Genomic DNA, 16,058 nt, shown 5'->3' on the forward strand with positions numbered 1-16,058 from the left:
GTGGGGTGCAGCCCTTCTGTGTGCACATGCCCCTTCTGTAGGATGGCACTGCATCATCCTTGTGAGAGGTGGCCCTCCTTAACGTGCATACGAACTACCAGAGAATCTCGTTAAAATGCGTTGAGTCAGTAAGTTTGGGCGGGACCTAAGATTCTGCATTTCTAACTAGCTCCCAGGTCCTGCCAATGATGTTGATCCATGGGCTCCGATTTGTACTATCAAGGTTTCAAATAATCTAGCTATCAGGTAATGGGGAGTGGGATTGGAACATGGCCATGTGTTACACTGTTAAATTATGGTCCCTGAATCAGCAGCATCTGCATCACGAGGGAGCTTGTTAGAAATGCACATTCTCAGGCCCCATCCTAGACCCCTCTGATTCACCCCTCAAAATCAAATAATTTTAACTCTCTCCCAACCTGGCTGGTCCCTGAATGTCCATGGCCTTTACCTTTGCGTTGGCCTCCAGGAAGTTGTAGAGGACGTTCACAGAGATAGTGAGGTCTCCAGTGTTAAAGGGGTATGAGCGATTCCATCCCTGGGGCCCAAATTTTCGTCTTTCTGCCACCACTGCGTGGAAGTAACAAAGAGCAAAGAGGATGCTCTTAAACTCTGTCTCCCGAGAACACATCTCCAGAGTGTCCTGAAATGAGAGCATCGCTTTTAATGTTCACACACAGCTTCTCTTATACGCGCTGGCTAGGGTGGGGTTACAATCAGGGTTTGTGTTGGAAAACGTTAGTTACCATATATTCTGGTTTGGGTTTGAGTGACTGCGAGACTACAGCCTGGGGGGGAACGTGTGGAAGGGTCAGGCTTTAGCTGAGCATTGAATTAAGGTTTAGATTCAGGTTATAATGGGGTTTGGTTTAGGGTTCAAGTTTATGCATATGGATGTGCTAATAAGGTTCACTAATGTAGCTGATGGGGATCAGGGTGACGTGCAATGAGAATGTTGTGTACTGGGGTGTGGGGTGTGGGTGCACATCCCATGGGAGCATCTCTAATCTCTTCTCTTCCTACCATGCTTTTCTTGCCTGTTGTGGAATCTTAGCAGGTGTAACCATTCCTTGGAGTTAGGCTGGGAAAAAGAGTACAGAGGGGACTAAATGTGTTTTGCTTCTCGACTCTTTGTGGAAGCTTCCCCGCCAGAGTTGGGCTGCTGGACTCCTACACTCTGAGGGTGTCGCGCAGTCAGTAAAATCTTCTGAGGCTCTGACTGCCACATGGTCTTCATCTTACTTTAGGCTTAAACCAGGACCCAAAGGTTTATGTTGGTTTCGGTGGCACAGTTCCTGTTGGACAGCCCATCTCCAATAACCTGCATGACCCATCCGACACATGTGAGCTAGCAGGGCTTCTGGGAAACCTGAGACACACTGGTACTATGACAAGATGACAACCAACAAGAAAATCTCACCAGCAGCTGCTGGAACCCTCTCCTTGAATTCCACCAAGGCGTGGTGTGGCAGATGGATTTTAAGGTAATCCCATGGCCCCCACTCTGCTACAATTCAGGCCTTTGGGTACTCTCCTGCCCAGGGAGGTGGAACTCCCAAGACAGAACCAACAAGAAATAGTGCCTTCTTGAGAAGACGAAAGAGGCCTGGGCTGCAGACTTTGACAGTGCAACTTCATATACAAAGTTGGCCACCATGGGCTTGGACCTGGCTTCAAATAAATACGCTACAACATAAGCCTTGAAATTCCCCATAATGGAAATGTAGTGGTCTGCATTTGAACACTTGATATTTTGGGTCTCTCTGGAGCATAGTATTCTCAGACTTGACTGTGTATGAGAATCTCCTGGAGGGTTCATTAAAACAGATTCCTGGGCCCCAGCCCAGAGTTTCAGATTGGGGCCTGAAAATCTGCATTTTTTTGTTATTGTTTTTGAGATGGAGTCTCGCTCTGTTGCCCAGGCTGGAGTGCAGTGGCGCAATCTCAGCTCACTGCAAGCTCCGCCTCCCAGGTTCACGCCATTCTCTTGCCTCAGCCTCCCAAATAGCTGGGATGACAGAAAAATCTGCATTTCTAACAAGTTTCCAGGTGATGCTGATGCTGCTGGTCTAGGGGCCATACTTTAAGGGGTCTAACATGCGGTTACATTTCAAATCCATATCCCCACTACCTGACACCTGGATTCTTTGAACCGTTGATACTCAAGATTCATGTAGATGTCAAGTGATATCATCTGATTGACAGTGTCATCCTCTTACCTTGATGACAGCCCATCAGTGTGCGACCCAGTGTATCTTATCAATTAGATCTATAACAACGTGCCCTTCTTCATCTTGGAATATTAGGTAACAGTAAACTTGCAGAAGGCTTCCCCGCATCTCTTGCCAAAGAAATGTCCTGAGCTCTACTCCCCTGGGGTTATCTGGCAATGGAGAGTGGGGTTGCCCTGAATGGGTGTCAGGTGGGAACATTTTACCCACATCAGCATTGCTCCGTAGCCCAACCAGCACCTGACTCCCTTCTGAGTTGCATGCTCTCCCCCGACCAGTTTGCATCAGCTGATTGCGAGGTGGGCTGCTCTTTTTGCCTCCCTCCCGGGGCCATACCTGAGTGAAGTTGTCCAGGGCCTTGTGCAGGTTGGCATGCATGCCCGTGGGGGGCTCACTGGTGATCTTAATGGAGTTCTCCAGGATGCCCTGGGGGATGATGTGGCCCTCAGGGGAGGGTGCCGGCTCTGCACTCATGAAGACCCTGAACTCTGGGTGGCTGTTCTCACTGTGCTCCTCCAGCTTCTTCTCCAGGGTGCTGAGCCACTTGGCCACCAGGTGAATGTTCTAGTGGGAAGGAAGGAGCCCCCCCAAAATACAGGCATCTGCTTAGCTCTGTTAGCAGTAAACAGTTGTCAGGAAGGCAGCCAGAGGGGGGACTGGTCTTAGCATCACATAATTTTTAAAAATTGTGGTAAGACGTAACATAAAATTTACGACCTCAAACCCTTTTTAAGTAGACAGTTAATGGCGTTACATGCACTCACATGTTGTGCAACTCGGTGACTTTTACTGGCAGAAGTGTCTTAAATCACATCATAGAAAAGAGTTCTGGGATGCCCAGTAGTGAGGACCCCCCAGTATTCTGCAATTAAACTCTATCCCTTGCTAGCCTAAGGCTTTCCAGCATAATGTTTTTAAACTTGCCTGTGCATGGGAATAACCTGAAGGGCTTCTTAAAACATAGATTCTTGTGCCCCAGCCCAGAGTTTCAGATTCAGCAGGTCCAGGATGGGGCCTGAGAATGTGCATTTCTAACAAGCTCCCTGGTGACACAGATGCTACTGGTCCGGAGACCACAATTTAAGAGTGTAACACGGCCAGGCACAGTGGCTCATGCCTGTAATCCCAGCACTTTGGGAGGCTGAGGCAGGCGGATCACGAGGTCAGGAGATTGAGACCATCCTGGCTAACACCGTGAAACCCCGTCTCTACTAAAAATACAAAAAATTAGCTGGGCGTGGTGGTGGGCGCCTGTAGTCCCAGCTACTCAGGAGGCTGAGGGAGGAGAATGACGTGAACCCGGGAGGCAGAGCTTGCAGTGAACCGAGATCACGCCACTGCACTCCAGCCTGGGCGACGGAGTGAGACTCCATCTCAAAAAAAAAAAAAAAAAAAAAAGCTGTAACACATGGTCATATTCCAAGTCTAACTCCCCATTAGCTGACAGCTAGATTATTTGAAACCCTGATGGTACAAATTGGAGCTCATGGATCAACATTGTTGGCAGTACCTGGGAGCTAGTTAGAAATGCAGAATGTAAGGTCCTGCCCAAACTTACTGAATCAGCACCTTTTAATGAGATCCTCCGGTAATTCGTACATACGTTAACATTTGAAAGGCACTGTTTTAAACTCTTTCTAGCTAGCTTTCCTGAGTCTTCTCTCTCCACTCTCCAAACCATTCTGTTAATTGTTGCCAAACTTATCTTCCTGAAACACACTGAGTCATTGCTGCTCAAAGACCGAACAAGGCTCTCTACTCTAATCCCAAGCTCCCCCGTCTGGTCTTTGAGCCTGTCTCCTCCCTCCCACGTTTGATTGCTATCTGTCTATCTATCAAAACCTACATTTGTTTCTTACCAGTGCTTTGCAGAATGCAGCTTTCACTGTAGTAAGGAGAGTCACCTGGCTTCATTGCAATGTGTTTCATTATAATGGATAGATAAAATCTCCTTGATAAATATTTGAGGAAGTAAGCATGCAAAGCCTTAAATACACAGATCAGAGCTGAGCCCAGCACTTGGACCACAGTAATTTGGTCTTTGAGTGCTGCCTTCTCTTCTATAAGAGAGAAATAACAATAATGTTTGCTATACTTATTTCACAGAGTGGCTGCAGATAACCAAAGAAATGGATTTGAAAGGGTTTTGTAGGATTGGGTGCAGTGGCTCACATCTGTAATCCCAGCACTTTGGGAGGCCAGGGCGGGTGGATTGCTTGAGGCCAGGAGTTCAATATCAGCCTGGCCAACATGGTGAAACCCTGTCTCTACAAAATAAATAAATAAATAATAAAAAAGAAAGGGTTTGTATACTGTAAAATGCTATGTAAGGGACAATAGTAGTTGTTGAGATGAAAATTGGTGAAATTAGAGAATTTACTTATAATCAAATCAATTGGAGCAGAGTGTTTAGTGGGCTACTTGAGAGCCAGGGTTCCTTTGAGCCAGCATCACCAGCAACCCACATGTGGGTAATTTGGCTGCTCCTTTAGAAACTCCAAGTTCTGCTACTGGGCGGGTCTGGGAGAAGGAATGTCTGTTGCTTGTGTATAGAACCCTGGGGTGGATTCAGAGATCCTCGAGGCTGCCCCACTGGGTTGATGGGCTTGGGTTGGGAAACCCATACAATAGCTCCTACAGCCAGGAAGGAAGAGCGGGAAGACTGTGAGCCTTGCCCTCTCACCCAGGACCAGAGAAGCCAGCTCTCCCAGAAGAGAAGCCCTAGCTCATCTGGGTCAGGGTCCTCAGGCAGCATTTCCCAAAAGTGTGCCATGGGATGTTAAAAGATGTTAGATCCATAAAGAAGGTCTGTGTTCCTGCACACCTACAACCATTTGATCTTCGACAAACCTGACAAAAACAAGCAATGGCGAAAGGATTCCCTATTTAATAAATGGTGCTGGGAGAACTGGCTATCCATATGCAAACAACTGAAATTAGACTCCTTCCTTATACCTTATACAAAAATTAACTCAACACAGATTAACGACTTAAACGTAAAACCCAAAACTATAAGAACCCTAGAAGAAAATCTAGGAATATCAGTCAGGACATAGGCATGGAGAAAAGATTTTATGACAAAAATGCTAAAAGCAATTGCAACAAAAGCAAAAATTAACAAGTGGGATCTAGTTAAACTAAAGAGCTTCTTCCCAGGAAAATAAACTATCATCAGAGTGAAAAGACAACTTATGGAATGGGAGAAAATTTTTGCAATTAGACCTGACACAAGTCTAATATCCAGAGTCTACAAGGAACTTAAACAAATTTACAAGCAAAAAACAAACAACCTCATTAAAAAATGGGCAAAGAACATGAATTGACACTTCTCAAAAGAAGATATTCATTGTGGCCAACAAACATATGAAAAGAAGCTCAACATCGCTGATCATTAGAGAAATGCAAATCAGAACCACAATGAGATACCATCTCATGCCACTCAGAAGCCGATTATTAAAAAGTCAAGAAACAACAGATGCTAGTGAGGTTTCAGAGAAAAAGGAACCCTTTTATGCTGTTGGTGGGAGTGTAAATTAGTTCAACCGTTGTGGAAGACAGTGTAGCAATTCCTCAAAGATCTAGAAGCAGAAATACCATTTGACCCAGCAATCCCATTACTGGGTATAAACCCAAAGGAATATAAATCATTCTACTATAAAGACACATGCATGTGTATGTTCATTGCTACACTATTCACAATAGCAAAGACTTGGAAACAACCCAAATGCTCATCAATGATAGACTGGATAAAGAAAATGTGGTACATATACACCATGGAATACTATACACCCATAAAAAGGAACATGATCATGTCCTTTGCAGGGAAATGAATGGAGCTAGAAGCCGTTACTCTCAGCAAACTAATGCGGGTACAGAAAACCAAACACTGTGTGTTCTCACTTATAAGTGGGAGCTGAACAAAGAGAATGCATGGACACAGGGGTGGGGAACAAACACACTGGGGCCGGTTGCAGGGGTGTGGGGAGAGGGAGAGCATCAGGAAGGACAGCTAATGGATGCTGGGCTTAATACCTAGGTGATGGATTACTTTGTGCAGCAAACCACCATGGCACTTGTTTACCTATGTAACAAACCTGCACATCCTGCACATGTACCCTAGAACTCAAAATAAACATTGAAGGAAAAAAAAAGGTCTGTGTTCAGTGGAATTTGGGAAATACTGGATGGAATAATATTTCTATATCAAAGGATTCTCAGAACCATTAATCTATTGCTCTCATTGAAAATATCCTTAAAAGGAATTTGTATGTAGTATTTTCCAACGTTTGAAATAGGAATTTGTTAAGTGTTCCCCCCATCCCTCCTTTTTTTTTTTTTTTTTTTGCAGAGAATCCCTCAGGTTTACAGGCTGGGAAATACTGCCGGGTAGGACTCTGGTCCAGTCTAGTTCAGTACATCAGGAAATTCTTAGAACCAGATAGCTATGATTCCTACAAGAGATTTCACAAACCAGTAAGGATCTTTTGTTTCTGTGAGCACTTTACAGTTTGGACAGATTACGTCTATTCAATACTCCAATGCTTTATTCAGGGGGAAATGCAGGCATCCGGATTATTTGGACAATTTTCCTTTGGAAACGTCCAATCACCAGGAAATAAAGAGGGAATACTGAGTTCAGTGTTGGAGAGCTCCGAGCAACCACGTCAGCACAAGGTTTTGGTGCCCTGCATGGCCCGTAGGTGCTGGGGGACAAGGGGGGCAGCAGAGGCGGCACCACAGTCTCAGAAACAGACTCTGATGTCCATGACAAGTGCCTGGGTTCCCAGCACTGGTGTCCGGAGAGGTCTCTTGGCAAATGTGCCTGAGAGGGTGGGGAGGTCATACCTTCAAGCACTGTGCTGACCCATGAGGGAGGAAGGAGGAAACTCAGCTGTTATTATCTTTTCTCCTGAACTTCCTGATGTTTCTGGAAAAGGAGGCCCTGGGAGGGGCAGATCTCTCAGTTGCTAGGCTCCACATAAATAACAGAATAATTAAGGACAAAGACCCAGCAGCAAGATGTGATGTCACCAGTAATCAGGAGACGGGGGAGGTTCATGGTAGTGAAAGCCAGGAAGAATGGGAGTGACTGGCTTTTGCATTTATTCTTTCTTTAACTTCTTCATGTATTCCTTAACCCACCGGCCCTTTGTTTCGGTGTCTGCCATGTTCAAGGTAGTGGGCTGGGTGATAAAAGGTAAAGAAGGAACATCTCTTTACCTAAAAAATTTAGTGGAGAATACAATCATAAAATAAACCATGTCAACATAGCAATGGAGCTCTAATAAAAGATTCCAAAATGTTCTAGGAGAAAAGAGGAGCAAGCTATGCATTCTGCCACAACTCCAGCATCTATACAAGTGGCATAAAAGAGGATTAGGCAGGCAGGCCCTGATAGATGGATTTGAAAAGGTTTTGTCTACTGTAAAATGCTATGTAAGAGTTAGTAGTAGTTAGGCTGGGTGCAGTGGCTCATGCCTGTAATCCCAGCACTTTGGGAGGCCGACGCAGGTAGATCACTTGAGGTCTGAAGTTCGAGACAAGCCTGGCCAACATGGTGAAACCCTGTCTCTACTAAAAATACAAAAATTAGCCGAGCGTGGTGGTGCGCTCCTGTTATCCCAGCTCCTCAGGAGGCTGAGGCAGGAGAAGTGCTTGAACCCGGGAGGCGGAGGTTGCAGTGAGTCAAGATCGCGCCATTGCACTCCAGCCTGGCGACAGAGCAAGACTCCACCTCAAAAAAAAAAAAAAAAAAAAAAAAAAAGAGTTAGTAGTAATTGTTGAAATGAAAATTGGAAAATTGGTTAAATGAAATAATTTAATAGGGGTTAAATAAAATTTAATAGGGGTTAAGAGAAAGGGCTAAATTATTTAATTTAACTCTCTCTTTTGATAGAAGAGTGGTAGCCTTTTTTTCCTTGTAATTGTTTGGCGAAATTATCAGTAGTAGGGGTTCCAGATTTCCAAACACCAACATGAGCGCTCAGTGAAGAGGCTAAGGTTGCTCCCATATCCTAGTCATGCCCGTGACGAAGCGCATATGACACAGCCCAAAAGAAAGGCACAGCAGAGGAACGTGCCACGAAATTCACAGGAAGAAACCAGCTGTTGAAAGCATCCAGCTGCCAGGGCCTTCAACGTAAATGCTAACTTCCTGAACGCCTATCAGAGTGGGAATCTGTTTCTTTTATAAGTAGAGCTATTTAAACTAGAGAGTGGCAGAGCAGGTGAGGGGAGAAGGATTGTTCCTGGACGTGGTCTGGGGAAGAGAACATATGAGTGAGGAGAACTGCAAAGAGAGAAGCTGAAGAAATGAAGGGGACAAGAGTGTGAAAGGACAGGTGGGGAGAAGCTAAGAGTGGACAGAGATGCCCAGTGAGTGTGGGATGAGGCAAGTATGGGTCAAGATAACCCAGACCAGGGTAGAGGCACATACCTGCAAAATAACCCAGTGACCTTTCTTGGCAGCGAGGTCCAGCGCAGCCTCAGCCACCACTTCCTGTCCTTGCCCCAAAGACACGTTGTGAAAGTTCTGATTGTTCAAGGTGTATCCAAGTTTTCTTCCTAAAAGGAGGATGGAGTTGTCATTATTATTTCTTGTGTCTAATGATGGATGTTTGATGTTCATAAGGAAATGCACATGCTCAGATCACCTCTCAAACATGGGCATGCCCGAATCTATAACCCAAGCCTCATATACTGACCCTTTTCCTTCACAGGGGACTACTTCTTCCAGCTTTTTGTTCTCATATAAAAGGAAGCACTTGACCTGGGCGCAGTAGCTCACACCTGTAATCCCAGCACTGTGGGAGGCTGAGGTGAGCAGATCACCAGGTCAGGAGATCAAGACCATCCTGGCTAACACAGTGAAACCCCATCTCTACTAAAAATACAAAAAATTAGCTGGGCGTGGGGGTGGGCGCCTGTAGTCCCAGCTACTTGGGAGGCTGAGGCAGGAGAATGGCATGAACCCGGGAGGTGGAGCTTGCAATGAGACGAGATTGCGCCACTGACTCACTCCTGTAATCCCAGCACTTTGGGAGGCTGAGGCAGCAGGTGGATCGCCTGAGGTCAGGAGTTCAAGACCAGCCTGGCCAACATAGTGAAACCTCATCTCTACTAAAAATACAAAAAATTAGCTGGGCGTGGTGGGAGGCGCCTGTAATCCCAGCTACTAGGGAGGCTGAGGCAGGAGAATCACTTGAACCCAGGAGGTGGAGGTTGCAGTGAGATGAGATCGCGCCATTGCACTCCAGCCTGGGCAACAAGAGCGAAACTCCGTCTCAAAAAATAAACAAATAAATAAATAAATAAATAAATAAATAAATGGAAGCACTTGTTGAGACCAAAATCACTTCACTCTTCCCTCTTCACTTACTTCCCAAAGAGGGGTAGGATTGCTGATGCTATTCTTTATGTGTCTTATCTGCAGACCAGATATTGGTCCACTATTCTAGGGAGTGCTGATGAGAGAAGGGTGAGAGAGTAGCAAGCATGTGGGTGTGGTCCTTTGTGGCTTGCCTTGTCCTCTGAATAAATATTGTGTCTTCTCTGGAACTTTACTGGGAGGTGTGGCCAGTAGGGGCAGGATTCAGGTAGTTCTGGCTTCCTGTACTTTATGCCCTATTAACCTCCTCTCCTGTCATTCCCAACACATAGAAAAGTGTTATCTCATCATTTTGCACGAATTAGAGTGAAGAGGGGCAAGACATGAAGCTGTTTAGTTGTGTAGGTGTGAATTTTCTGTTGGATGTATATAAGGGTTGCTGGTGTTGCAGATGGATTAAGAGAACGACCACACACACAAACGTGGCAGCCATACCACTGAAGCAAGACCAATGGGCTTCAGCTGCTCTCCATGCCCAAGGGAAACAACACAAAGAAATGACCCTAATATAGAGAACATTAGCTCTTAGCACAATCCAATAAAGTGTAGAGAAATTACATAATATTCTTTAGATAAAAGGATCATAAAAATGTATAATACCATGAAGGAATCATTAAGCAATTTTTCTAGCAAGGTGAAGTAGAAAAAAGGGGAGAAATTGAAAAAGAGAAATAATAAAAATCCATACTTCAAAAAATTTAGTTTCAGAGGAACTAAAACTGAAGATGTAGTTTGATACTTGTGCAAGAAAATTTTTGGAAACAAGTGTTAATATTGAATATTTCTTTTAAATATAAACAATGTATGGACTGTCATTGAAATGTACAGGACAATGCAAGATGATGACTTTTTGTAGTAAGAAATAGACATTGGAGACTTAACTGAGATGAACCCAAGAAACACCGTTATTAAATTATAAATCTTAGTTGGCAAAACCTTTGATGTCAGCTTTGGAAGTGGGGAGATAAACAATTCATTCCAGAGAAAATACCAGGATAAAAAGTGTCGGGACTTTTAGATGTCTTCTGTGACATTTCTGCTCACAAAAGGGCCTGTTTATTTTGTTTATTAGCAACAGAAGGATATGGGCAAAGAGGTTATTTAATAAAGATTAGTTTGAAAACTCCAGACTGGAGGGATCATCCCGGGCAAAGCTTAGCACTGCAGAGCCTGGCTGGGATCGGTCTGCATTAATCTGGGCTTGAGGCATGACAATGAGGCGGAGAAGAAAGAAACAGATCTTGGAAACATTGAGAAGGGGAAAAATGGATGGGATTCTCACTGACTGAACACTCAGCCAAAGGTGGCCACATCCCATGTGAGCCTCATGGATGCGGAGGTAACCTTGCGAGGTCTTTCCCTTTGCAACTGTGAGGCTCTCAGATGGCTTATTGGGCCTTGAGCAAGTCCCTCCAGTTTCTCAGGATTTCACCTTCAGATTGTTCTATGCTGGTACTTCCATGCCTCCACCCCTACTGCCTGTGACTCATCTCTCCTTTTCTGACTTTCCTTCCAGCTCTACATATGGTGGTGTCACCTGGAACTGTGCCCCACTGTCAACCTCTTTTAACATCTTTACAGTGTGCCTCACCGACCTCTAGTCTCTCTGAGGACATCGCAACTCCTACAGTCCTCTCCCTAGTTCCATACCCCTATGGCGTTGGCGTTGGAAGGGGAACATTTTTTCTAGTGTTTTCTTGCTACTTGGAGGCTATTTCTTCTCCGCCTTCATAAAAAAGAAAAAAAAAAACCCTTTTTTTTTCTTTTTTTTTTTTCACCCAGGCTGGAGTGCAGTGGCACAATCTCACCTCACTACAACCTCCACCTCCCAGATTCAAGCGATTCTCCTGCCTCAGCCTCCCGAGTAGCTGGGATTACACCCAGGCTGGAGTGCAGTGGCACGATCTCACCTCACTGCAGCCTCCACCTCCCAGATTCAAGCGATCTTCCTGCCTCAGCCTCCCAAGTAGCTGGGATTACAGGTGTCCACCACCACGCCTGGCTAATTTTTGTATTTTTAGTAGAGACAAGGTTTCACCATGTTGGCCAGGCTGATCTCAAACTCCTGACCTCAAGTGATCCACCCACCTCGGCCTCCCAAAGTGCTGGGATTATAGGCATGAGCCACTGTGCCCAGCCAAAAACCCCTTTCTCACTGAAAGCACATGTCATCTGGTTTTATTATTTGCTAACTTTTATGTTCTCTGCCTTCTACCAACTTTTCAGTGAGTCTCATTTGTATTAGGGGCTTTGGAACTTGGTTCCTGTTTCATCATCATCTTGGTAAACTCTAATGTCACTATGGATGACTCAGACAACACCCAGCCTCATGTTTCCTCATCTTTCTTTCTTTTTTTTTTTTGAGATGGAGTCTTGCTCTGTCACCCAGGCTGGAGTGCAATGGCGTGATCTCAGCTCACTGCAACCTCCGCCTCCCAGGTTCAAGCGATTCTCCTGCCTCAGCCTCCCGAGTAGCTGGGATTACAGGCGACCACCACCACGCCTGGCTCATTTGTGTATTTTTAGTAGAGACGGGGTCTCACCATGTTGGCCAGGCTGGTCTCGAACTCCTGACCTCAGGTGATCCACCTGCCTCAGCCTCCCAAAGTGCTGGGATTACAGACGTGAGCCACCGCGCCTGGCCTCATCTTCCTCATCTTGAAAGAACTTAACTCCGGCCATAATCCCAGAACTTTTGGAGGCTGAGGCGGGTGGATCGCCTGAGGTCAGGAGTTTGAGGCCAGCCTGACCAACATGGAGAAATCCCATTTCTACTAAAAATACAAAATTAGCCGGGCGTGGTGGCCCATGCCTGTAATCCCAGTCACTCAGGGGGCTGAGGCAGGAGAATCGCTTGAACCTGGGAGGCAGAGGTTGTGGTGAGCTGAGATTGCGCCATTGCACTCCAGCCTGGGCGACGAGCGAAACTCCATCTCAAAAAAAAAAAAAAAAGAAGGAACTTAACTCCATTTCATTTCTTCTGCTGACTCCCAGTGGCCACACCCAGGGCTCTCCCATCATGGAGATCTGTCCTGTGTCTGAAACATGATTCTTCCATGTCCACTCATGAATTTCACTTCCTAATTCCTAGATTTTTTACCTTCTTATTTCTTCCCCATCTATTTTTCTACTTCAGTGAAATGTTGAGTCTTTTGGTCCCTTCGTTTTATTCTAATTTCACCTTTACCTCCTCTTATTTTAATATGGACCCAATCATCCTTAATTTGAGCCCAAATCCTCAACTCCATTGCCTCCTTCTACTTCCGCACTTACTACTCAACTTTCTAAGACCCCAACTCTGAGTTTAAGTATTAATAAACGGAATAATTCACATGTTTGGTGAATTGGCACCATCACAAGCTTGTGATTCTCAATTTCGAAGCGATTTGGTACTCTTTCAATGTGTCCAGAAGCCGGCTATGTTACCCATTTCCCTCTGTCATTATGTCTCCTAATGGATCCCCCCCCACCTTTTTTTTCTTTTTTTTTGAGATGGAGTCTCACTCTGTCGCCCAGGCTGGAATGCAGTGGCACGATCTCGGCTCACTGCAAGCTCTACCTCCCGGGTTCATGCCATTCTCCTGCCTCAGCCTCCCGAGTAGCTAGGACTACAGGCGCTCGCCACCACACCCAGCTAATTTTTTGTATTTTTAGTAGAGATGGGGTTTCACTGTGTTAGCCAGGATGGTCTTGATCTCCTGACCTTGTGATCTGCTTGCCTTGGTCTCCCAAAGTACTGGGATTACAGGCGTAAGCCACTGCGCCCTGCCATGGACCCCTCTTCTTATGCTCAGCAGTTTGCTCTACTGTCTTAATTCCCTGAAAAAACATGCCCTCTGGTGGACACGCCTCCATTTACTGCCATTTTGTCTGCATCTCTGTACACTGCCCTCTCAATGAAAAAGATGTCCTCCTCCCTTCCTGCCTGTCACTTTATCTGTCATTTAAATCCCATCTCTTTTCATATCTTTTTAAAAATTATTATTATTTTATTTTTTGAGATGGAGCTTCTCTCTTGTCACCCAGGCTGCAGTGCAGTGGCACGATCTCAGCTCACTGCAACCTCCTTCTCCTGGGTTCAAGTGATTCTCCTGTGTCAGCCTCCCAAGTAGCTGGGATTACAGGCACGTGCCACCACTCCCGGCTAATTTTTGTGTTTTTAGTAGAGATGGGATTTCACCATGTTGGCTAGACTGGTCTCGGACTCCCGACCTCAGGTGATCCGCCTGCCCTGGCCTCCCAAAGTGCTGGGATTACAGGCATGAGCCACTGCCCCTAGCCCTCTTTTTGTATCTTTAACCTTTGTCTCTATTCACTCTTCTGCTCCCCAGCATATGCACAAATCAGTTTCGCTCATCACAAAAAAACAATACTCCGTCAATCCTGAATCCTCTCTCTAAAGACTGTACTTGCCTCAGCTTATCTATCTTTTACTTGCCTTTTAAAGAAAAGAGGGCTGGGTGTGGTGGCTCATGCCTATAATCCCAGCACTTTGGGAGGTTGAGGTGGGCAGGTTGCTTGAGCTCAGGAGTTCAAGACCAGCCTGGGCAACACAGTGAGACCCATCTCTACTAAAAATACAAAAAATTAGCCAGGCATAGTGGCATATGCATATAGTCCAGCTACTTGGGAGGCTGAGGCAGGAGGATCGCTTGAGCCGGGAGGTAGAGGTTGCAGTGAGCCAAGATTGCACCACTGCACTCCAGCCTGGGCAACACAGTGAGATCCTGTCTCAAAAAAAAAAAACAAAAAAACCAACCAAATACAAGAAAACAGAATGGGGCCAGGAACAATGAAAACGAGACCCAAAGCAAAGTTTCGATAATCTGGCTGCAAAGACACTGAATGGAAAACTGTTTCTTTGAACATATCTGGTAGCAGGCCTACAAAAATCTCAGAACGCTGGAGAGAAAAGGAGACAGTAGAAGGCAAAGGCGGGATACACAGCTTCTTTCTGATCAGAAAATGGAAAGACAGAACTCATTTTGTTAAAGCCAGGTAATTGAGCAAAGAAGGATGGAGACCAAGCAAAATCACACTGCAGACAAGTGAAAGAAAGACCAGAGAAGACCCTGGCGTCAGGGCAGGAAGGGGAGGGCCAAGGAGGAGACTGTTCTTTGAGAGGATGTGACAAAACGATGTGAAGGAAGGGCAAACTGAGCCGCCCCAAAGAACAGACGCACCATCATCATCGTAACGCTGTGCAATGCTACTGTATTCACAACTTTTCAAAACCTTTTCACATCTGAGATTTTGTTTTTATCTTCACAGTAACCCAAGGAGGCAGGTATCATGGGTGACTGAGAACAAGGGGGAAGTAGATGAAGCAAAAGCAGAAATAAACAAGCAAATAAGGAAGTGTGGCTCCCTTAGGGAAAAAGATGATGAGAAAAGAGAGGAGAGTACAGTGAAAGCTCTGTTAAAGGCTTAATCAGAGAAGGCAAGAAGGAAAGCAGTGAGGGTGGATGGTGGTGGCTTTCGTGTTAAAATAGAGGCCAGCCGGGCATGGTGGCTCATGCCTGTAATCCCAGCACTTTGGGAGGCTGAGGCGTGTGGATCACCTGAGGTCAGGAGTCCCAGACCAGCCTGGCCAACATGGTGAAACCCCGTCTCTAACTAAAAATACACAAATTAGCCGGGCATGATGGCAGGCGCCTGTAATCCCAGCTACTCGGGAGGCTGAGGCAGGAGAATCGGTTGAACCTGGGAGGTGGAGGTTGCAGTGAGCTGAGATCATGCCATTGCACTCCAGCCTGGGTGACAAGAGCAAAACTCTGTCTCAAAAAAACAAAAAAACAAAAAAACAAAAAAAAAGAAAACAGAGGCCAAGAAGAGTGGATGGAATTGCCCCCTCCCCACTCCATCCCCGCTTTTCCTCCTCTCTTCTTTCTACACTTTCCTTTTCTTCCCCTCCTCCTCCTTCACAATTGTTGAGGAAGAAAAATCCTGGAGGAGACTGAGTGCCACAAAAGTGCCTACAAATTATAGATTCCTAATCAAGGGAATTATTAATTATTAATTGGTCAATGGATAAACTTCAGGGGCTGAAGAAATGCTCAAAATCGTATACAGAATGTTGCGTGTCTGTGGGTATGTGCATTTTTTTGGGGGTGGAGGAAGGACAAAGGAACAAATCTTGAATCTGAATATAGGGGCTTTAAAACTCTACTCGATATTAAGAACTGCCTTGTTGAAGCAAAAGAATACATAAATGAAGGAGTAAAGAACTTAAATCAAATACCCAAAGAGGGGAAATGATTCCAAGCCTTTTAAGAGTCTAAATGGAGGAAGACAGTGAACTGTGTGATACACAGACTCTGCAAAAGCAATAAAACAGTAAGTTTACTTAATAAGCTGGGGCTTGGGGACATGGGGAAAGTGTTTAGATCAGCCATGTGGATTCCAGACTTGAGACTAGGAGCGCATCAGGCAAGCTGATT

At 45.4% G+C, this 16,058-nt stretch overlaps 1 protein-coding gene across 1 annotated transcript in view; it reads right to left on the bottom strand.

Moving 5' to 3' along the window:
* Positions 1-16,058, bottom strand: part of DNAH9 (dynein axonemal heavy chain 9) — a 377,489-nt gene that overhangs the window by 45,159 nt on the left and 316,272 nt on the right. Inside the window, exons 62-64 of the mRNA XM_030799425.1 lie at positions 8,668-8,795; positions 2,568-2,795; positions 452-643 (exon numbers count right to left, since the gene is read on the bottom strand). Coding sequence (XP_030655285.1) covers positions 452-643; positions 2,568-2,795; positions 8,668-8,795 — 548 coding nt within the window. The remainder of the gene's footprint in view (positions 1-451; positions 644-2,567; positions 2,796-8,667; positions 8,796-16,058) is intronic.

The sequence above is a fragment of the Nomascus leucogenys genome, chromosome 19 (assembly GCF_006542625.1).
Source record: "Nomascus leucogenys isolate Asia chromosome 19, Asia_NLE_v1, whole genome shotgun sequence".
NCBI lineage: Eukaryota > Metazoa > Chordata > Mammalia > Primates > Hylobatidae > Nomascus > Nomascus leucogenys.